Source organism: Achroia grisella, unplaced genomic scaffold (assembly GCF_030625045.1).
Source record: "Achroia grisella isolate CSIRO2021 unplaced genomic scaffold, CSIRO_AGI_Agris_v1 utg976, whole genome shotgun sequence".
NCBI classification, from domain to species: domain Eukaryota; kingdom Metazoa; phylum Arthropoda; class Insecta; order Lepidoptera; family Pyralidae; genus Achroia; species Achroia grisella.
Genome location: NW_026713078.1, coordinates 2,124,340 through 2,147,623, shown reverse-complemented (window position 1 = coordinate 2,147,623; position 23,284 = coordinate 2,124,340). Strand labels below are relative to the sequence as shown.

The 23,284-nt window shown below is 33.0% G+C and overlaps 2 protein-coding genes and 1 pseudogene across 2 annotated transcripts in view; all 3 read right to left on the bottom strand.

Moving 5' to 3' along the window:
* Positions 1–3,560: 3,560 nt before the first annotated feature.
* Positions 3,561–23,284, bottom strand: part of LOC131854315 (uncharacterized protein ZK1073.1) — a 48,134-nt gene continuing 28,410 nt past the window's right edge. The window contains exons 3-9 of the mRNA XM_059205413.1: positions 16,119–16,169; positions 14,667–14,730; positions 14,050–14,167; positions 13,382–13,664; positions 11,779–11,900; positions 10,850–11,012; positions 3,561–4,298 (exon numbers count right to left, since the gene is read on the bottom strand). Coding sequence (XP_059061396.1) covers positions 4,110–4,298; positions 10,850–11,012; positions 11,779–11,900; positions 13,382–13,664; positions 14,050–14,167; positions 14,667–14,730; positions 16,119–16,169 — 990 coding nt within the window. The 3' untranslated portion in view covers positions 3,561–4,109. The remainder of the gene's footprint in view (positions 4,299–10,849; positions 11,013–11,778; positions 11,901–13,381; positions 13,665–14,049; positions 14,168–14,666; positions 14,731–16,118; positions 16,170–23,284) is intronic.
* Positions 5,686–7,186, bottom strand: LOC131854304 (retinol dehydrogenase 13-like). Its single transcript, XM_059205402.1, has 2 exons — positions 7,075–7,186; positions 5,686–6,826 (listed from the first exon to the last, which is right to left on the bottom strand). The coding sequence occupies exon 2, from the start codon at positions 6,723–6,725 to the stop codon at positions 5,772–5,774; it is 954 nt and encodes a 317-aa protein (XP_059061385.1). The 5' UTR covers positions 6,726–6,826; positions 7,075–7,186; the 3' UTR covers positions 5,686–5,771.
* On the bottom strand, positions 8,447–9,784 carry LOC131854303 (retinol dehydrogenase 11-like; annotated as a pseudogene).

Sequence of the window (23,284 nt, the reverse complement as noted above, 5' to 3'; positions counted from 1 at the left end):
TTAGTATATTAGGTTCTCAGTGAAGGTGAGGTTCTTGCTTTAAATATTAATTTAATAGAAAAGATAGGCCAAAAATGAGGATTCCGAACATTCTCAGGTCTGTAAGCATTAAATGTGTGTATAATAAAATGAGCTATATTTTATTATAATAACTAGCTGTCCCCGCGACTTCGTCCGCGTGGAATTTAACTTTATAAAAGTAGCCTAAGTTACTCCTTATTACATCAGCTACCTGCCAAAAAAAGCCCTAAAATCGGTCCAGCCGGAACAAACAGACAGACAAAAATTGTAAAAAATATTTTGGTGTATGTACCGTATTATATTCATATGCATGTATTAAAAACGGTTATTTGAATATTACAGACACTCCAATTTTATCTATATGTAGATTAGAAATTCCCCACAATAGTTGAAGCAAGGCAGTTGCTGGTCACATAAGTATGACCTAATTATATTGCAATTTTTTGCATCGCAAGACTGCACACTACTGCACACTCGACGGAAGTATTTTGGCGCACGCAATAGACCAGTTTGTGGACGTTATACTACATATATATACATATAGTATAACGTCCACAAACTGGTCTATTACTATATATGTATATAACAATAATCGCCCAGGAGAAATCACACACCGCCATCTAGTTCCAAGGTAAGCAGTGCTCGTGTTATGGATAAATAGATAGATTTTTATAAAATACTTTATATACATATAAAAATACTTTATATACATAAAAAACACCCAGACAACAAACGACACAACGATTGTAACGGCAACCAATCCTACTCATGAATACAAATTTTTGACGAATCTAACCTGCGACCATCGAAAATAAAGCGGTGTCCAAACCGATAGACCACCGAGACCGTTATATAACCTGTATACAGAAAAACTACAAATATAATTCTTATACTGTTTTAATTATTTTATATTTAAAGGTAAAATATTACATGCTGTTTACAAAAATATTATATAATCCCTTCCACAATTTTGTACTTAGAAATAATAATAGATAAGGTAAAATATTAATTTTCTTACTATATATAATTATTATTTATCCATTTTTAATTTAGTTCGTTGCATTCTTTATCCAATTACTTAGTAAATATAAATTGAAACTTGCAATAATATTTTTAATATCTACACAAACATTAATATTTAATTTTTCTCTGAAATTTATGTAATATCTTTTTTTGGTTCTAGTATATAGATATGCTTTATATAGTAAATAAAAAGTAAATTAGTGTTTTGTACTAAAGTATAAGAGAATAATGATTTTCAATATGATTCTTAAAACCTATATTCTTATTACTAATATAGATATACTATATATATACTACTATTAGATGTATGTTTTTACAGCAAATTCCCAATATCTACACTCTACTTTGTGATTAACATACCTACGTGAAATATAGTATAATATAACATAGTGTCTACATAGAAAATACTATAATGAACATCAAAATAAAATTTACAACTGCATATAGTTCATTATTTATATTATTAACCGGGTCTTAACAACAATAATTTTATGTCAAGTCAGCTCGTGACCACGGCTAGTGCAACCTAGTCGAAACGTCGAGAGAGGTAAATACCTTTATTTGCCATAAAATTATTCGTGCTAAGACCCGATTAATAATATAAATAATGTATATTAAACACGAAAGTTTAAAAATAACTATAGCATATAGTCAGAAAAGTTCGTCGGTATGTCCCAACGATATAGTTTAAGTTTAACTAAAGTACTAATAATAATAATAATGAATTTATTTATTATTATTATTAACATTTCTCTGATACTTTTATACTCTACAATTTATACCAAAGATCGCAGATGAAGAATGTTTTTTTTCAAAATATTCGATCAAAACACGCTCTCACATAACGCTTAAGCTTCGCAAAATTATATCATAATTCAACCCATGTCTCTATGGGAATATGAAAATAAAGATAAAAAAGAAATAATACATTTTTATATTTTATTTCATATTCTCAGTTTAAGAGTTTAATGGTACACATTAAAGAAATGAAAAAACAATGTCATCAATAGTTCTCGTTATATAGACAAACTTTTTCTATATCTAGATTTGGACTTGTTATTACGATTTATACAAAATCTGAATTTTATTTAAACTTATTATTTTACATAATTTATACTTATTGGTCTGGATATTATTAAAATAATTTAAAACTTATTTATTTTATCAGAGTTATCAGAAAATTTTAAAATTGGAAGAATGAAAGTAAATATGTAAAAAATAAAATAGCTAGTTATTAATTTTACATCCAAATAATTGCATCATAAATCCAATTTACTCTATTAATCCTTATTTATGATGTGTTAAACACAACCGTGAGATATGTTATGTTCAACATATCTTTCGGACACATTAGAATTTATGGTATAGAACGGATTGTACATCTAATTCCGTGGAACATAATGTAAAAATTCATAAATATAACATAGCGTAATAATTTTACGAAATAAGTAAATAATTTCACATAATGTAAATATAATTTAAAATGAATTAGAATTAAAAATACTACAATACTAAATTAAATACGACTTAATTAATATTACAATTATTTGATTTAAAAAATACTAAATTGAAGATCCTTACGGAGCGTCCATTTATAATAACCGACTGAATGTATTTGCGATTGATGTTACAAATTCTAATTGAAATTATGAAAGTGATATGCAAAAGACATTGTTTTACAACTTTAATTTCATTATCAATACACTAATTAAATGTAATCGGTCGTGCAAAGTCGTGCATTTAAAGCCAATTTGTAACTGACGATACAAGTTTATTTACGATACTTTAATTTTACAATTTCTAAACTAATTTCGTGTTAGAATTCCAGCCATTAATCGCATGATTATTTTTTATTAATTTTTTACGCCCCTTCCCATTTAGTGACATGTGGTAAGGTTAAGGTTTAGAACTAACACCCACCCCCACCCCCCACCCCGCACTACCACACAAAATGACGAGTATATTTAGTACTTGCAAAAATCTTAATTTTTTTAAATAATTTCTAATTGCAAGTATAGTGTATGATCTAATTTTATTCTTAGAAATGTTAAGGTCATAAACACGCCGCTTTTCGGTTTAGATAACGAGCGTTTGACGAAAAAAATTCGTGTTTTTTGACGAACCTTTCCCCGCCTCTTTGATATTCACGTGATTAATGACCGGCTCCGTAATAATATAAAAATAGTTTCATGCTCTATATAATATGACCCATTAGGTGTAACACCAAGTCTATAAACTTTATACTACGTAACTAGTTCCATTATGCATGTAATATAACGTACTAGGTTTAACATCGATCCTTTAAGACGTGTAAACTGTTTAAAGATGGATATATATTTGTCTGATGTATCGTGACGTGACGTGATGGCTAGTGTTCACATTAATATGTCATGTTCTGATGCCTTCTGACGATATATTAAATCAATACAGTCGTTACTCTAGGTAAGATAAAACTCCGACGTGTCACAACACAACACAGGCGCTTGATCATTTATCAGACGTGTCATTACGGCCTCTTCACACGTCCCTCCGCTCTGACTCTACCGGGATCGTTTCTTATGAAGCACAACAGAAGCCATCACAACACTTTTCTTACTTTTGTCTGACGTGTCATGACGGCCTCTTCACACGTCCCTCCGCTCTGACTCTACCGGGATCGTTTCTTATGAAGCACAACAGAAGCCATCACAACACATTTCTTACATTTGTCCGACATGTCATGATGGCCTCTTCACACATACCTTCACTCTCACTCTACCGGGATCGTTTCTTATGAAGCATAACGGAAGCCATCACAACACATTTCTTACATTTGTCTGACGTGTCATAATGGCCTCATCACACATATCTCCGCTCTGACTCTACCGGGATCGTTTCTTATGAGGAATAACAGAAGCCATCACAACACATTAAGCGTACTAGTATGAACGTTACCATACTAAATATACTAAACAGATACCGTTCTGACGCGTCATATCACGACATTCAAACAAATATAAAGCCACTTTTAGTGAAACAATATAATATTAAGCCTACTCCTTTATAGAGCAGGCTGCACACATGGTCTACAATTTCCTCGGTGGTGGAGAATCCGAGACACTTGGAGTCAGGGACAATCTTCTGATATTCGGCTTGTCGTACTCCTCCATGGACATAGCCCGTGACATGCGCCTTTCGATCCCCGGGGGCGGTAGTGACGTCAGCAGGCCTTGTCCTTGACAGAACAAGAGTAAGGACTGGGAGACCTTGGCTGGCTGTAACGAAATAATAATTGTTGATAAATATATCTTTTACTTCACTTTTGTTACAGTTTCCTTATATTTTGAGTTGTGTGTTCTACCGAATATACAACGGATTGTGTTTTGAAGAATTGTTTGACATGATGCCCACGGCTACCTTTTGCCACCGGCAGGGAATTCATCCCCACGCGCTGAAACCTAAGTGGTCTCGGACAGGGCGGTTTCAGAGGAGCTTCCTCCCGCATACACTTAGATTGCGGAATGAACTACCTACCGAGTTTTTCTCGAGAAACTACAGCATGTGGTTTTGCAAGAAGGGTATAATAAGGCTTCTTATGGGTCGGCAACGCGCACGCGACACCCGTAGGCTACGGTAATCGTTTACCATCAGATGGGCCGTATAATTGTTTGCCATCTACGTGGTATAAAAAAAATATTAAACTTTCGGATTAGCTAGAGAGCAATTGAGTAACCTAGTTCTATGTTATTACACAAGATCCATGTCTTACATCTATTTTATGTATATTGGCTTATCCTGATTATTCTGTTTACAAATCACTAGCTGCATTTAATAATAACAATACATACTTCGTTCCTATTTATTTACCCGTCTATTTTTCGGCTATTATATGTGGCGTATTGGGCAAAATAAACGCTATGTCAAAGGGAAAAAATCTTATCTATATCAATTTTATAACTCGTCTAATACATATTATTTGGATGGCCTCTTGGCGCGCCCCCCTTAGTACCCGCCAATAGATATATTAAATATTATCAAAAAAAAAAATTTACAAAACCATAAAGTTCTGTATTTACCCCTAGATTCTAGGCTATATTATGATAAACAACTATCAACTATTCATTTACATTGAGCGAAATCAACTAAAATTCGATATTTTCATTCTTTTATTTATTTAAATAAAATTGATAATAAAATAAAACATGAAACAAAAGTTTTACCAGTAGCATTATCCAATCGCCTTATAGCAACAGTACCCAATTCACAAATGCGGTATATACGAGTACCTACTAAACAAGTCGGTGATAATAAATACGTAACAAGAATTTTAAATACATCCACATACATAATTATAAATGCCTATTATGTATTCACTATTATGAATGTTTATAAAAATAATTATATATATAAAAAATTTATACGTAACAATGGTATTAGAAAAGTTTTTGTGAAGGATTTCAACTTTATATCATTAACACATATATTATACTGACATCAAAGCAACTGAATTTTGAGCTTAATCAGATTCTAGAAATTATAATATACATTACAATTGGACAGTATAGGAAATAAGAGCAACGAATAATGTGCATCAGAATCAATTAATGATCAACACAACTTTGATATTAAGTAAACATTTTATTATAATATAATAATAGCTACTTACAACAAATCAATATCACACACTTATACCTATTTATAAACAGGTCACATAATAATTTACATTTTGAAATTACTATTAAATCGTATTATAATTTCACACATTCAATCGATTCGTTCCAAAATCTTTGTAATGTTTCCTCATCGTATGGAATATTAAAGTTTTTGTTTAATTGACAATTTTTGAAAAATTGCCCACTAACTTGCCCTGCTCTTAAGCTCATCGCTGTATAAATAGCAGTTTGCGCACCTTCCCAAGGCTGTTTAAACAAGATCATGAAGATAAACGTTACGAAACTACCGAAAGATACGCCGGCGCTTTGAAATATTTTCGTTCCTACCGCGCCAGGATCTACAGCGTTCACAACAACATTAGTACCCTTTAATCTCTTGGCCAATTCACGGGTGAACACTAAAAGACACAGTTTACTGTTCCCATAGATTTGTATCTTATACCAGTACCCAACTTTGTTCCAATTCTTAAAATCAAGTCTTCCAATTTTATGCATGACCGATGACGTGTTTACTATCCTACTCGGTTCAGACTCTGTCCCAGTCTTTTTCAGAAGCGGTAGCAGTAACATTGTCACCAGAAAAATTCCAAAATAGTTCACTTGCATTATGAAATTCATGCCGTCTCTTGTTAAGAAATCACCAGGAGTTCCAACTCCAGCATTGTTGATCAGTAAATCCAATCTCTCTTCAGTCTTTAGAATGTCTGCAGCGAAACTTCTCACAGACTGCAACGACGCCAAATCCAATAACTTAAATACGATATTTTCATTGTTGGAACTTTTGATTATTATTTTTTTTGCTTGTTGTCCTTCTTCTTCTATAGGACAGGCTATTATAACTTTGGCGCCTCTATGAGCAAAATCAGCTGCAATCTCTAATCCCATACCAGCTGTACCGCCAATGACTACTGCCGTTTTCCCATCTAGTCTTCTTTTAGATTTGCACATTAGATTTGTATTCTTCTGATACAGTCCAACTATCATTCCGCCTATAATTATTATTTCTATGATGAGCAATATAACAGACATAATGACAGAATGGTTAATATCTCACGGAATATTCATACACTGCGTTGCGGTCGCGCAATTCACAATAGCACTCTGTTGTTGAGAATTTGCTGGTTTTATACCTGTAATAAATAACATATGTATTAATATTTATAACTAATTTACGTGGTTTATAATAACTCTAATGTTTTGTTATAAATTTATTTACAATATTACTAATTAGTGGAATACACCAGCGTCCTGTCCTAAGACGATAGACAACAAATTGTCGTTTTGTGAACCACAATTTTGTCAATAAATTAAATTCCAATAAATAAAGGTAATTAGTATTAATAATCAAAGACAACTTGAAGAAGCTGATAATACTTACAATCTATGTTATTTTGACCTTTATGTGCGAATGTTACGCGAAATACACGTTACATCTCGGCAGGTCAATGAACGACTGCATGACGTTGAACAACCGTCACTTTTACTAGCTCCAGCGGAAGGGATTGCAACGCCTGCACATCAGTTATAAAGTTTAGTACACATCGATGCCACTGCGTATAATTAGCACAAATAATTATTAGATACAGTTTAATTAAATATATATTAGTATGAACTGAGCAAGTAGATGAATAAAGTTGTCTGCGTCTGCTGTTTAAAAAGTAGAAAGGGTTAACGAGCAAATATAAAAGGTTTTGGACCATTATTCCTTTCATTAAATCAGGATCTTCTTATAATTAACAACCTCGGTGGTCTAGCGGTTTATCACACCGGATTCACATGGTCACGGGTTATAAACACTTAGATATTTCTTTTTGTAAATACATAGAACACACCCAGACCGACAGAAACAATTTTATTAATGAACACAAATGTTTCTATTGCGTTGAATCGAACCTGAGACATAAGGAGGTGTGCTAAACCGCTAGATCGCCAAGTTCTTTAAAGTAGAGTGTTATATTTATAATTGTCAGATTAAATTAACCTAAGATTATTTAACTCCCGATTACATTCGTGTGTAAATAGCATTATTAATATAAGTAACTAGTACCACTAGTACCTAGTACTCGTAAAGTCTTTGCAATATTATTAGTATGTACTAGTAAACCAACCACAACTTGTATAAAGGACGTTGTAGTAAGGACGCTAAAATGTAGAGTTATTTATAAAAGGGTTCGAGCATAATAAAATAACAGTCACTGCATCTCTTTGGTGAATAAAAGATCAAATAAGAATATGAAAATAAAAGGTAAAGTGAGTATAGAAATAAATAAGATAAGAGCTTCATGACTGCAACAAAAGATGGGATAATCAGAGATCTTGTTAATGGCTAAGTCGTGGTCGGTAGGTTGTTAAAAGCAACTCCTTTTTTTTTATTAAGTATTTTACGAAAATGTGTTGGGTGTTGTCAGAACGAGTCTATAATTATCTCTTAGATTAAAATTATTTTTTCTTTCAGTAACTTCAGATACAATCGCTAAGAAATAATTTAATGTTAGACTCTCAATTATATTACAGAAAAACAAACATAAGTCAAATAATTATATGATTATAATATTGAAACCATTTTCTCAAACAAGAATACAATATATATATTATACGTAAAGAATTTACGATTATTAACTTCAAATATAAAGAGAAAACATGGCATTTGTCGCTTATTATGCATACACTATTAATTTAAAAATATCTTCATTGATGATTATAATATAAAAAAAAGAATTAAGCAAAAATATCATTTAATTGTGGCTATAATATATATTTAAACAAATATAAAAGAATAAGACTAATCTTATAATAATATCACAATCAAAATAAAATAATTTACATAAAATCCTAACACAGAAATAAAAAATTACCAATTCATAACACTAGTTCATGTTCTCTCAGTTGAACACATTTCATTGATTCCTCCCAAAGTCTTCTAATAATTTCATTGTTGTACGGAATCTTATCGTTACATAATTTACAATTTTTGAAAAGTCCGCCACTAACTTGACCGGCGCGTATACTTACAGCCACATGTATGGCAGTTTGCGCACCCTCCCATGGATTTTTAAATAATAGAAGACAGAAAAATCTCAAAACATGTCCAAAGAGCCAACCTTGACTAAGAATCATTCTTGTCCCCACTATGCCAGGATTAACAGTGTTTACTATAACATTACGATTCGTCAGTCTCTTAACCAATTCATAAGTGAATAACAAATCACATAATTTACTATTTGCGTAGATAAATGCACAGAACCAGTGACCAGTCTTATTTAAATTCTTGATGTCGATAACACCAAAGTGTCGTAGAGGTGACGAGGTATTTACAATTCTAGTCGGTTCAGATAGAGTTCCGGTTCTTTTTAGCAGCGGCAATAGTAGAAGCGTCAGAAGGAATGTACCAAAATAGTTCACTTGCATTATAAAATTCATACCGTCTTCAGTTAAAAAGTCTCCAGGGGTTCCTACGCCCGCATTATTCATTAACAAATCCAAACGATCTTCGCTCTTAAGTATTCCCTCTGCAAATTCGCGTACAGATTTCAAAGACGCTAAATCTAACAGTTTGAAGCTGACATTTTTATTTCCTGAGCTACTGATTATTAAACTTCTTGCACAGTTACCCTCTTCTATATAAGGGCTAGCTATTATGACTTTGGCACCTCTTTGCGCGAAATCCATTGCTGTTTCTAATCCCATGCCTGCAGTACCTCCAGTTATAATAGCAGTTTTGCCATCGAGTCTTCTTTTAGACTTGCATATTGCATTTATATGTTTTTGATACAATCCCAATGCTCATATTGGCACTAACAGTACTGCTATTATAGTAATAATATCTGCCATCATATCTGTTTTGTTATTCTATTACCAAGTAAATGAATGATTCGTTACGCTCATTGAAATTTATGGAAGAGACGAGACGTTATCTGTATAAAAGGTCAACAGCGATGAAGACGCCAAACAAATAAAACTTTACTCAGGTAATGATGGTAAATTACAGAAAAATATTGCACTTCATGTTATTGTTGCTGATGATATATGGTTATATGATATTAATAATATTATTCATATTTTTATAACACAGGTTTGTAATAGAAGAATATTATTCACCACTTGTAGAAGGAAAGTTAATAATAGACACTCGAAGTATTAAAACAATCTTAGTCGAAACCGACATGCGTCTCGCGCGAAAGTGATTAACGAATAATTCGGCTCAAAGTAGGCAGTGGCTCGGTAGCACATTTATGACGTAGAACCGGTTGTTGTGCATATTTTTTATATAACTAGAATGGTAAACAAGCTGAGGGCACACTTGATGATAAGTAGCATCATAGATCAACCATCTCAGTAACGAGACCAACAAGTGACCGAACACCGATATAGCATGTAGAGTCTTGTATGACGACGTATTTATTACTATTTATAGTTACTTACTTATTATTGTGTTTAATTTAAGAAATGATTCTAAAATCACTGTGTTAATATATTAATAGTGTTATGTTAATATACTCGTATTTACATTGTCAACATTGTGTATTTCAACAACAACAACGTCATGACTCAGTGGTTTCCTACTTTGACTTCGACTAAAAGATCCTCGGACGTATGGAGTATATATATAAATAAAATTGGAGTGTCTGTTTGTAATATTGAAATAACCGTTTTTCACTACATGCATATGAATATAAATATTATTTCTCTGTCTGTTTGTTCCGACTAATCTCTGAAATGGCTGGACCGATTTTGACGGGACTTTTTTTGGCAGGTAGCTGATGTAATAAGGAGTAAGTAACTATTTTTATTTTAGAAAAATAAAGTTAAATTCCACGCGGACGAAGTCGCGGGAACAGCTAGTAGTTCATATAAAGAAAAGGGCAGAATGCTAATGTTTGTTTTTAATTACCACAAACTACATTGAAATCTATAAAAAGAAATCATTGTACACACTACCATGTATTTAACACACACACGTTTCGATACTATTTTGTTATAGGTATATTCGTATTGTTCAAGTCTGTGTTCAAATTGAGAATAGATTAATATTGTTTGTCTTTAATAATATTTATCTATAATCTTGCCGAATGTCAAACATAATCATAATAAATTCACTAATTATATATTTCAATAAATTACTGGGTATTGTCAGTAATAATATATATACTTACAGCTTCAGCCAGCACGTCACCTACTCGATCCACCTTCAATATGGTAACCTTTTCTTTATCCAACTCCTTGTACATCTTCTCCACGACTCCGGAGTAAGGGCTGAGCATGCCCGTGATTAGAAGAATATCTGGCTGACAGCCCTTCAATAGGAGATCTTTACGACTGTAAGACAATTTAACAAACCAGATGTGTAACTCATATAAAAACGTGGAGGTCTTTGGAGGTGGACTTTTTTTAAAATTCAAATTCTAAATATCTTTATTCGTGTAGGTCTATTATAGACTCTTATGATATGTCAAATCTACCGTCAGTTCGGAATGATTTCGAGTTGAGAAGAACTGACAAGAAACTCAGCTCGTATTATTTTCAAAAGAAAAAAAAATATGTAGTACATGTTAACAATAATACACAGTCATTTAAATTAATATTTGTGACTTTGTTCAGCAGTGGACGTCTTCCGGGCTGATGAAAAACACAGTTGTCTTACTTAGAGTCTTTATAAATTATATATTAAATTCTCACGTCTGTTATTTAGCATAACCCCTCCGAAACGGTTTGAGCGATTTTTATGAAATTTTATACGCATATTCATTAAGTCTGAGAATCGGTTACTATGTATTTTTTATACCTCTAAGTGAATTATCACTTAGAGGTATGAAAAATACATAGTATGGTATGGTTGTCCACCTTTACCATTTTTTTTATTTTATGGATAATTTTTTTTTATAATGTGGCATTAAAATACCTAAATCCAATTTTTTAATAGCGATATTAATCTATATAGCAAAACAACGTTTGCAGGCTCAGCTAGTATATGTATAAATTTAATTCTCAGCTAGGGTGAAATATTGGATGGAAGTTTGTGCAAACGGAAAGCTAATGTTTTTATAATATGCTTTTCTACCGTATGGTATACGTCTATACTCACTTGATGAACGCCTTCACGTATTGTTTTATATTGTGAGTGTTCAGGTTCCCTCGAAGACGAGACCTGTACTCGGTGAGCATGCGGTCCCGCTCGCCTGCCTCGAACGAATCACTTGAGATTTGCTGTAAACAAATCAACACAACACATCTCTAAAATCGATAGCAATATCTGTGGAACACTATCACTTCATGTCTACACGGCTCTAAAATTGATGGAAATATGCATGGATTGTATCGGTTCGTGTGTAGGAAAATCTCTATTGGAAAATAATTATTATTATTACAATTAGCAATAATAGCAATAATAATAATTATTAGTAGAAACGGAACTGCCAACTGCCAATGTTTCAATATAGCATTCGATTTTAGGGCTGTGTTTAGGCATGAGGCATAGGCTGTATAATGAATCTTTTATTTTCTATAATAGAATTAGCCTTATATATAAATATATATCATAACAAATGGACATTGAAAATATATATTAACCTACTATTTCTTGTTTTTTTATTAAATCACAATTCGAGTAATATGAGAATTTCGTTCAAGCTTTGTAATGATTGTTTATGAAAAAATGAAGAGAAAAGTATATTACATTAATCAAAAATTGATAAAATATATTTAGCGTTATTTTCAAATAGTAAGCATGTAGTTACACTAATAGTATATCAACAAAGCCCATTTAAATTTATTAGTAAGTTAGTAATTAGTCACAAACAAGAAGATTGCATCAACACGCAATGAATCAGATATATACACTACCATACTATATCAAAAAATCGTTACATCATCTTCAACATTGTAGTTTTACATGAATATCTCTCTGATAAGAATTAATAACAATATCTCAAAGTGAAATTGTTGATTATAACGCTCTTATGTCTCTATGTATAAAAACCATTAAAATTATATATAGAATGTTTACATATTTATATAAAGGCAATATATAAATGTAATCAATCGAGTGGATGTAAGTTTGAAATTGAATCTAATGATCGAATATAAATAGTGTAATTAATAATTAACAATGAACTTATAATATAACTTTCTATAATTATAACATTGATGAAAATAGTGAAACGTAGTTCAAAAATAGATCGAAATATCTAGAACTTATATCTTTGATGTTACAGTATATTATATTTATGCACAATTAGACAATAAAATGGGTAGTGGACATGGGTCTATGGGAATTAATATTTAATATCAGTCCTTATAGTTATTTAATATTATAACTAGCTAATAGGGATTAAGAAAACTACCGAATTAACTGAAAATTGTTTGCACTTGTTAACTTGTATATTTACAATGGTGTGATGTACATGTTACCACACACAAGCATTATTCCAACGCCTGCTACTTCTTGCTAGCAAATACCATTTATTTAATATTTGCTTTACAAAAGCAAGCAGGCGCTAGGGTAACTCTCGTATGACAACCCTATCACATAACTTCCTTTAATCATGTATATATACATTAGAATAGTGACTAATTGAATCTTACCTTCAATGAAAATGCTCTATAGAGCATCGTTAGTGAGATTAGTAGGAAAATAGAGATAGAAATACCTGGTAATGAAAATCTAGATGCCCTGGTATTAAACTCACATGTCCAAACTTGTGGTAGATTAGGAAATCTTCTTCAGACTGTGAAATATCCGTACCCTTCCAGCGGGAGAACCTGCTGCGAAAGGCGTCCGATACTGAGGATGTGGAGGCGGTACAATTCACCAGGATCAGGCCCAGGAGCCTGCGAGGGTGAGCCAGTCCACAGCGGGCGAGGACGTTAGCGCCAGCACCTTCGCCAAGCCCGACAGCGTATCGGACATGGAGGAAATCCAAAACAGTAATGATATCTTCTCCTAGTGTCTGTAGTGATGGGAACTGGTAGCTGGAAAATAATAAGTCGTGATTGACTTGTAGACGAGTATTTTACCATAAAATCATGGCGTAGATCGGATGTTTTTTTAATTTCGCGCCAAAAATTTAATAATTCTCTTTCGTTGAATAAGTCACGGCATTCAGTCAACAAGCACAGAACGGCCGGAACACCCGTGTCACAAGTCATGAGCGCTACTTAGGGTTTTCCTTGCGGTAGCCGGCTTCAAAGCCTAAGTCGTCATCATAATTAGTGCTTCTTACAATTGTAATGGGGAAATCGCCATTAGGGTCTGACTGACTTCGTGCTCATTCTATCATTCTGGTGTTGTCATTGCAGTTATTGCAGGCGGGTGCATTTTTCCATCATTATGCTTAAAAAGAAGATATGTACTCACGAGTCAGGCAAATCCGGGGAATTCTCCTCGTGTCCCGGCACGTCGACGTGTATGAAACACGAGCGCTCCTTTATCTCACTCATGGCTGGACATGTCACGAAGTCCACCATAGACGTGTCTATAAATATGTATTTTTTAAACTCACATCTTAATACTATTATGTACGTTAAAGTTTGTTTGTTACGCAAAAACTACTGAACGGATTTTGATGAAATTTCACAGTAATATAGCTTATGCACCAGAATAACATATAGGCTAGTCGCGGTCGCGGTCGGCCTGTCCCTATGTATGCTTAATTCTTTAAAACTACGCAACAGATTTTGAAGTGTTTTTAATTTTAATAGATAGAGTGAGTCTATAGGAAGGTTTATAGGTATAATACATGTATACCCGGGCGAAGCCGGGGCGAGTAGGTAGTTATATTAATAAACATTAAATACGAAAGTATTATATAAAAACAATATATTAACTCAATTAAAAAATATTTAACTTAAATAGTCTGTTTGTACAGATTAACTACAAACAAATGTAGGACCTACAATATTTTGCTGTACTAAGATTTAGTAGTCACTTTCTCAAACCTTTCTTCAGTATTTTATATATGTTAGTAAACTTACGATTAGTGCCGAGATCATGGACCGTGAGGAACACACATCTCTTGTCTTGTTGACTCAAGTCACCCTGAAAATTAAACACAGAAATGCTACTTTTAACCAATATTGTGGCAAACAAACGAGTTACTTAAATATTTAATGATATTTCAAACAAGCATACCGACGAATTAATTTACACCAAATGACAACAATAACAGTACAATTTGTAGAAAATAAATAAACAATTGTAGACTATGCAACAAAAATAGAGTAGAGTATGCATATTTTTTTTAAGAATCAAAAAATATATATATACAACTATAATATAAGATATTTAATAGTATATATAGTTTATTAGTATTACTCTTACCTGAACATGCTTTGGAAGCACACCCTGATAGCGTGGAAGAAATTTATAGTTTTGATATAATTGGGAGGAAATAAGCCTTTTGGAAATTTGAACAAAAATGTCGAGTTTACTCATAATAATATTAATAATAATAATCTCAGGACAATTCACACAGCGCCATCTAGACTCAAATAAGCTAGCTAAAGCTTGTGTTATGGGTACTAGATAACTGATACATATACATAGATATTTTTTTTGTAAATACATACATATTATATATAGAAAACACCCAGACCGATACAAACAATCATACTCATGAATACAAATGTTTGTGCCGTGCGAGGAATCGAACCCGCGACCATGGATCGTAAAGCGGTGTGCTAGACCACTAGACCACCGAGGTCGTCAATGTAATGAAACTCATGTAAATAATATATATAAATGGAAGCATAATTGAAATTAAATATAGCATTAATAAGCCACACTTCGTACAGCGCCATCTAGTAACTAAGCAGTAATAGAAATACGTAAATACATTGTTTTTTTTGTGAAAACGTACACCATATATAAAAAACTAAATAATACAAATGCGCGCTAAAAAGTATAAATTATATTAAACCCTACTGTGTATAGTAAACGTCGATACAGCAACATATGTAGAATCGGATTGGATCTGACTTTGTATGAAGTCATATACAGTGTAGAGATACTGTCAATAATATGGTTTATGTTCAAATTGATTATTATAATCATTTAATTATTTATTCTATATCTACTATTTTGTCTAGCTAGATATAATTTTAAGCGTATGTTTATTTCGTACAAAAGTGTCGTAGAAACACTTTCGATAACCATTTGTTACGCTACTAAAATATCTAAAAGCTACATACTATATTAACATGTATATGAGTATATACACATATACGTTGCACAAAGATCATACATAAAGATACACGATGTTTCACGAACGCAAGGTTTCGTTTCTTGAAATCAGTGGCGGCGAGGAATTTCCCGAAAATTTACGCGGCTATAATGACGCGGGAAATATAGTTATAAATACTTACTACCTAATATAAATACTTACATACATATTTGTAGTTTGTACTTACTGTTAATTTATAGCTCACCTGTACATGAACATGTATATCGCCACTCCGGTCCGTACTGACCACGTATTTCTGCAACAATACAGAACAACATTCAGAAATGGAAATTTCTAGAATTTTTAGTAATGTGCCTACTAATAATATTTCTGCCAAGACTCGCGCACCCTTCCATTTGTTTGTCTCGACATAACTTAGTTTTTTTGTTAAGGAGTTTTAGATCTTTGGTGCTTTAGATCGGTAGCACTACGACCTGCAGAGATCTATTGTGCTCGCTCTTTTTGCATAGTCCACTTCCTCGAGAATATGTATTCTTAGGAGCTATGATTTTTATATCCTTAAGATAATGAGTCCAAAGTAGACGTTTCGTGTATGCATGACGTCATGATAGGATGTCACTACACAGTTTTGCTAATAGGGAGAGGAAGCATGACCACGTTTCCTCTTATACATTTGGTAAAATCTACAAACTTAGATTTAATTTCTTACTAAATTTTCTATCAGTTAATGTATATTTGTAGTTATTTTAATTGTGATAATTTAAATTATTATTATATATATAAAATAAGTAATTTAAATGAAATAATTGTACACGTTACAATTATATATATTTAAACATTTTAACATTAACAAAAAGCTACAAATCACATTCATAGCACTGGGCACAGATCAAAGACGAAGAATCAATTTTACTAATTAGGTTGCGTTCCATTTCACGTCAATATTTACTATTTTAATATACTATTTTATTTTATATATTTCGTGTAAAATAGCGTATAAATGAAACAACTTTTAATTGAACTAATGGCTAAAACTCTTTCGTAGACCCTGACCTAGCTATAGAAACCTGTTTACATGTCTCGACCTGTCGATATGTAGAGCTTACACTGCAATCTCATTAGCAGATTGACGTAAACCCAGATTAAACCCAAATCACGTCAACACCCGGTATGAACCCGAAACGATCCGATGTTATCAAACATGTCGAACTCAATCGCTTCATGAGATCTACGTAGTTATCTTATAGTTTTTTAAGTACCTACCTTCAATGTATGAACGATATAGTGTAATCAAGACAAATCAATGATGAGGGTATAGTTAAAAATAGCCATGATTGTTTTGCACGAGTGGTTAAATACACTTCTATAAGAAAGGACTATACAATCGACATAACTGCGCAAATCATAAATACATAAGTATCTTAAAACCATCATGCTAATATTATAAGTAGTTAACTTATTTATTTACGCATATATATTGCCTGTCTATCTAACTGTTTGTTGCCTTTTCACGGATGAACAGTGTATCCTAATAATACTTGATATTAAGATTTATTCAATAAATAAATCTAAAGATTAATCTCAACAAAAATCAGACGGTAATGCAATATATTGTAAAAATAATATTTATCTGAACAAAAATTGTTTCATAGTATCATTTACAGACACATTTTATTACAAACACTAGTAATCTTTCTTTGAAAAGAAGAAAATAGCTCCTAAAAAAGAAAAATATATCAGGTAAAGTAGTTTTATAAAACAGTTTGACGTTATTGTGGATAAGAAAATTGGAATGACAATAAAAACTACAACGAGAGCATCGCGGAGCTGATGGCCAATTCTGAAAATTGTTATTTCAGTGCACAAGATGTGTTATGGCGTCATTGTTTCAAGAGCTGTTATTTTGGCACCGGGACCTTTACAAATGGGGTTAGTTAGGCAATTACTCCACGTCTGTTACTACGCTTATAGACTGAAAGCGAATAGTCCTCAGAAATAGTATTGCATATCTACATCACCGTCAAACACTTTTTTTTATAGCATAGGGGACAAACGAGATAGTGGCTCATCTGATGGTAAGAGATTACTGTCGCCAATGAGCACCCGCAACACCAGGAGATTTTAAGAAGAGTTTTGGAATGCAATTGCTTTTGACTGGCAACAGGCATTTTAAGAAGTGAAATGACATTCATTTCTTTGACTGCCAATTCAAAATGACTGGGTTAAGGAATAAACATATGTTGATGTAGCATTTTAAGAATGAATAACCTCTTTGAAGCTTTCAATATCGTATCGGACCATTAATACCAGTGCTGGTACTACCATACCATTCCACAGTGTAGTTGCGAGTGGCAAAAAGTTTCTGGAAAACTTACGGTGAAGGACCGCCATTCATCTAAATTATCAGGATGGTATTTTGGTTTCTACCGGATAGTTCAGTGGTGAAATCTAATAGCTGGAATTAATCCGAACAATTTTTCAAAACACTTTATGATATATGCGGTGGAAAATGCACAGAGATGTAATATCTCGTCGCATAGCCCAGTCAAGTCTGTCATAAAAAAACTTAATATTTATAGTAATAACCGATATTTTCCAATAGTATTTTTTATACCACAACGGTTACTAATAAAATATATAGCGCATCTGACTAAAACCGCTTCATAAGTCCCTCTGCAGGTTTGGGGTGCCTTCTGCATAGTGGCGGCCTTAGGGCGTGGCGAACAGGGCCTCGCTCTTGCAGAGGTAACAACCAAAGCAAATTTTTAAACAAACAGTGAGTGACATTTTGCCTAGTGGCAAGTTGCAAAAATTTCCCCATTTAGGCATTTATTCGTAATTGAACAAAATTACCAACACTAAAATATACAAATAAAAAAAATATATATCGCATAGTTTTCTTCAATCGGCGGAAAATTTCCGCATAATCACATACTTGTCTCGTAGGACAAAGGGTGTCGGAATGGGTACTGTTACTGCTTCTACACTCTCCTCCTAAAGTCCGGTACAGCTGTAAAAGCCAGCTGCGGCAACTGAGTAGTGAGAGTAGTCTGAAACCCAGCTACCCGTGGTATGCGCAGGTCGGCAAATAATGTACGAGGCTAAGTGAGTACACATGCACTATTGATCGAATAATTCCCAAGGTGTGATTGTTTGTAAATAATCTATATTAAGAACGTATGCGCAGTCGTTCGAGAAGCCAAATGGTATTTTCGCCAAAACAGTCGAAACATTATATACTTCACCGAAAATGATGGGGATGACCATACCGTAATTCTGAAAGTGAATCGTTATTTGAGAAATCATTATACGCACGTTTATACTACGAAAAATAAAAAAACAATTTGCATGGTCTTATTTCTTCTACTTATAAATAAAATTGGAGTGTCTGTTTGTAATATTCAAATAACCGTTTTTTACTACATGCATATGAATATACAGCTTTCCGAATAAGCGATATATTTAAAAAAATGTTGACCATTCAAAAGTGCTTAAATTAAGTTTATTTGAATAAATGATTTTCTATTCTATTCTATAAATACGGTACATACACCGAATAACATTTTTTACAATTTTTGTTTGTCTGTCTGTTTGTTCCGGCTAATCTCTGAAATGGCTGGACCGATTTTGACGGGACTAGGACATAGGCTATTTTTATTTTTAAAATAAAGTTAAATTCCACGCGGGCGAAGTTGCGGAAACAGCTAGTAATAAATAAAATTTCTGAAACAAAAGTAAAGTGAGATACCTCTTATAATAGCTAGAGAGTCCATGAGTCTCGTAAAATCGGCCCATTCAGTCCGGTTCTTAATATTCAAATTCAAATTCAAAATATCTTTATTCATGTAGGTCTATTACAAACTCTTATGATATGTCAAATCTACCATCAGTTCGGAATGATTTCGAGATAAGAAGAACTGACAAGAAACTAATTTTTTTTTTTAAAAGTTGTACACATTTACTATAATACAGATTCATTTAAATTCAAATTTGGGAGAATAGATGACCACCAGCATATGCTATTAAAAAATAAAAACAAAAAATCTAATCAGTGTTCGCAACCTGAACAGACCAGTCCTCACAAGCAGCATCCGTTCACGAGTATGACAGATGAGCCAGCTATCATTCAAATTAAAATTCAAATTCAAAATATCTTTATTCATGTAAATGCAATTTGTATTGTAATTGCAAAATTTACAACTACTATGTAATATGATGTTATCTGTACAACATATTATGTTATCTGTAATACAACTATCAAATAATCAACAAAATTCATGAAATTACAAAACAACTCCCAGTTAATAAAGGCAGTCTGCATCTCTATGTTGTTTGCGATGAAGGCAACTTGTGTATAGACGATTTGTTGACTTGCCGGGGTCAATTGGCCGTTCGATGCCCAGCGTTTATTACTGAATTGAGGACTGTTCATTTATTTTTACCGGCCTCGGTGCTCTATCTATATCATACTCATGAATACAAATGTTTGTACCGAGAAATCGAACAAGCGACCACGGGAATTAAGGCTGTACCGCTAGACAATCAAGGCTGTCAAACTGATAATGACTAATTGCAAAAGTTTCTAAGTGACTTGGCACAAAGTTCAATTCTGTCGATGGTCGGCGTGAAGAGACGCTGGGCTGTGGTACACTTGTATATAACTATTTATTTATTTATTCTTTATTGAAGAAAAAACTTCTGTACAAGAGGCGAGCTGAAAGCCGTATGGCATTTTCTCCCAGCTAACCTTAGGGTAGAAACAGAAAGCGTAGTGGGGTATAAACGAGAAATGTTTTAAATTTACTAATACATATAAATAACTATACTAGATTTTATATTATATAAATATAAAGTAAAGAAAAGTATTATATACATATATGAATATGTAAGATATATATTGAATAAATTAATATATACATATACATACACGTTAAATATAGATAAATAAACTAAAACTAACGCATATATCTTATTAACTGAAACGTTCATTTGCTGTATCTACATATATATTTAAGTAGTAATATCGTTACTCAAGAAGAAAGGTTGGTGATAGACGAGTGAAAACATAGGGTTGTATGTATTTTAAAGCTACGTTATAAAAACATAATTTTAGGGGTGGTCAACCCTTATTATTTAGGGATATGAAAAATAGATAGTAGTCGATTCTCAGACCTACTGAATATGCATGTGTTTGTAATTTCATAAAAATAGGCCAAGCCGGAAGGAGCATGGTAACTAACATTGTGACAAGAGATTTTTATATATTAGACTAGCTGTCCCAGCAAACGTTGTTTTGCCTTAAAATAAAAAAAAAATTAGGGATGGCCTCCCCTAACATTTAGAGGGATGAAAAATAGATGTTGGCCGATTCTCAGACCTACTCAATATGCTCACAAAATTTCATGAGAATCGGTCAAGCCGTTTCGGAGGAGTATGGGAACGAAAACTGTGACACGAGAATTTTATATATAAGATTTACTAACCGTTCAAACGTTCTTTTGCCATATAAATTATGATCACTATTAAAATATCATAAAAAATATGATTTTATGATGAAAAAATAAATATACATTTATATATATTTTTAGGGTGGAACTATACTACTTACGGGTATGAAAAATTGTCTACGTCCTATTCTCAGACCTACTGAATATACACACAAAATTTCATAACAGTCGGTCGAGCCGTTATGGAAAAAAATGTTATAAGCAATGTGATACGGAAATAGAAATAATCTTTAAATAAACTTAATATATAAACCACTAATAATAACCAATAATAATATATAATAACCACTCATTCGGAACGCAGAATTATTAATTACAAGAAGAATAAGTGAGAAACTAGCGTATTGCTTTTTTAGCATGAGAATTTTATATATTAGATATTCCAATGCCTCTATTTTTATCTTAACTTTATGGTAGCACATTAAAACCTATAAAAAAATGAAACATCATACGAGTACAACGAGAATCGAATAAATGTTGTTATGTTTGTACAACGAGATTCGAAACGATCTAAATACGCTATAAACTTGAGTAACTGTATTGTATAAACATAGCAATCAGATGTATTATTGAAACGAGCGTTATTTCTATTAATACGCAAATAACTAATATTTTTTTGTGTATGATAATGGAATGGTGCACCCGCCTGCGTCAACGGTTTACGCTGGCGGGGCACCACTATGTGACAGACTCGACCCATTGGCTTTGCGGCAAGATATTGCATCTCTGTGCATTTTCTACCGCATATATCACGGGGAGTGTTCTGAGGAATTGTTCGGATTAATACCAGCTGCTGAGTTTCACCACCGTACCACCCGCTAGAAACTGAAATACCATCCTGATCATCTGGATGAATGGCGATCTTCCACAGTACGGTTTTCTAGAAACTTTTTGCCTCGCATAACCACATTGTGGAATCACCTTCCAGCAATGGTATTTCCGAACCGATACGATATTGAAACTTTCAAGAAAAGAGCTTATTCCTTTTTAAAAGGCCGACAACGTACTTGCAATTCCCCTGGTGTTGCGAGTGCTCATGGGCGGCGGTAATCACTTACCATCAGGTGAGCCGCATGCTCGTTTGTCCCCTGTGTTAAAAAAAAATAAAACCAGTGAAGGATGATGGATGAGCATGAGGTCAAGTCAGTAAGCCTATTGTGGCAAATTCACCAAGAATTTATCACAATAGTTTCCAGGGGGAACCGCGTGGTAGACCTAACATGGTACATTGCTAGCAATGGGAGTTCCTAGTTCCCATGACTAACAAACCGTTTCCCCCCACTAATTCTAATTTATTTGTAATAAGCGTGGCCGGTTCCAATTTCCTTCGTTGAAACTAATGTTGAACAACATCGTATCGTATATCATACACATATTAAAATTATATCCGAGCCGTGACTTTACAATAAACATTTCAAAAATATATATAGTATACATATAATCACCTACCGAATAAATACCATCTCATTTTTTTTATATCCTTATGCATATTACAGAGCGCCGTCTAGTCCCAAGTTAAGCTAGATAAAGCTTCTGTTATGGGTACTAGATAACTGATACAAATACATAAATATTTTTAGTTTCTCCGTAAATACATATATTATATATAAAAAAACACCCAACCGACAAACAATCGTACTAATGAATACAAATGTTTTTGTAGTGCGAGGAATCGAACCCGCGACCATCGGAACTAAACCGCAAGACCAACGTGGCCGTATTATGTTATCCTACACAATGTTTTATTGGATGAATAAATAAATAAATTCGCCCACATATCAATGTTTGTGTTCCATCAACACCTGGAATATAAGTCAATATTGGTGCGTCCTTTAACCTTTACCACCACTTTGTCATATCAACATTCCGTGCCCCACACACTATTAAGAATAGATCCAACTAT

What these genes read in the sequence shown, in the direction of transcription:
- LOC131854304 (XM_059205402.1), bottom strand. Translation starts at nt 6,725, where the DNA reads ATGTCTGTTATATTGCTCATCATAGAAATAATAATTATAGGCGGAATG.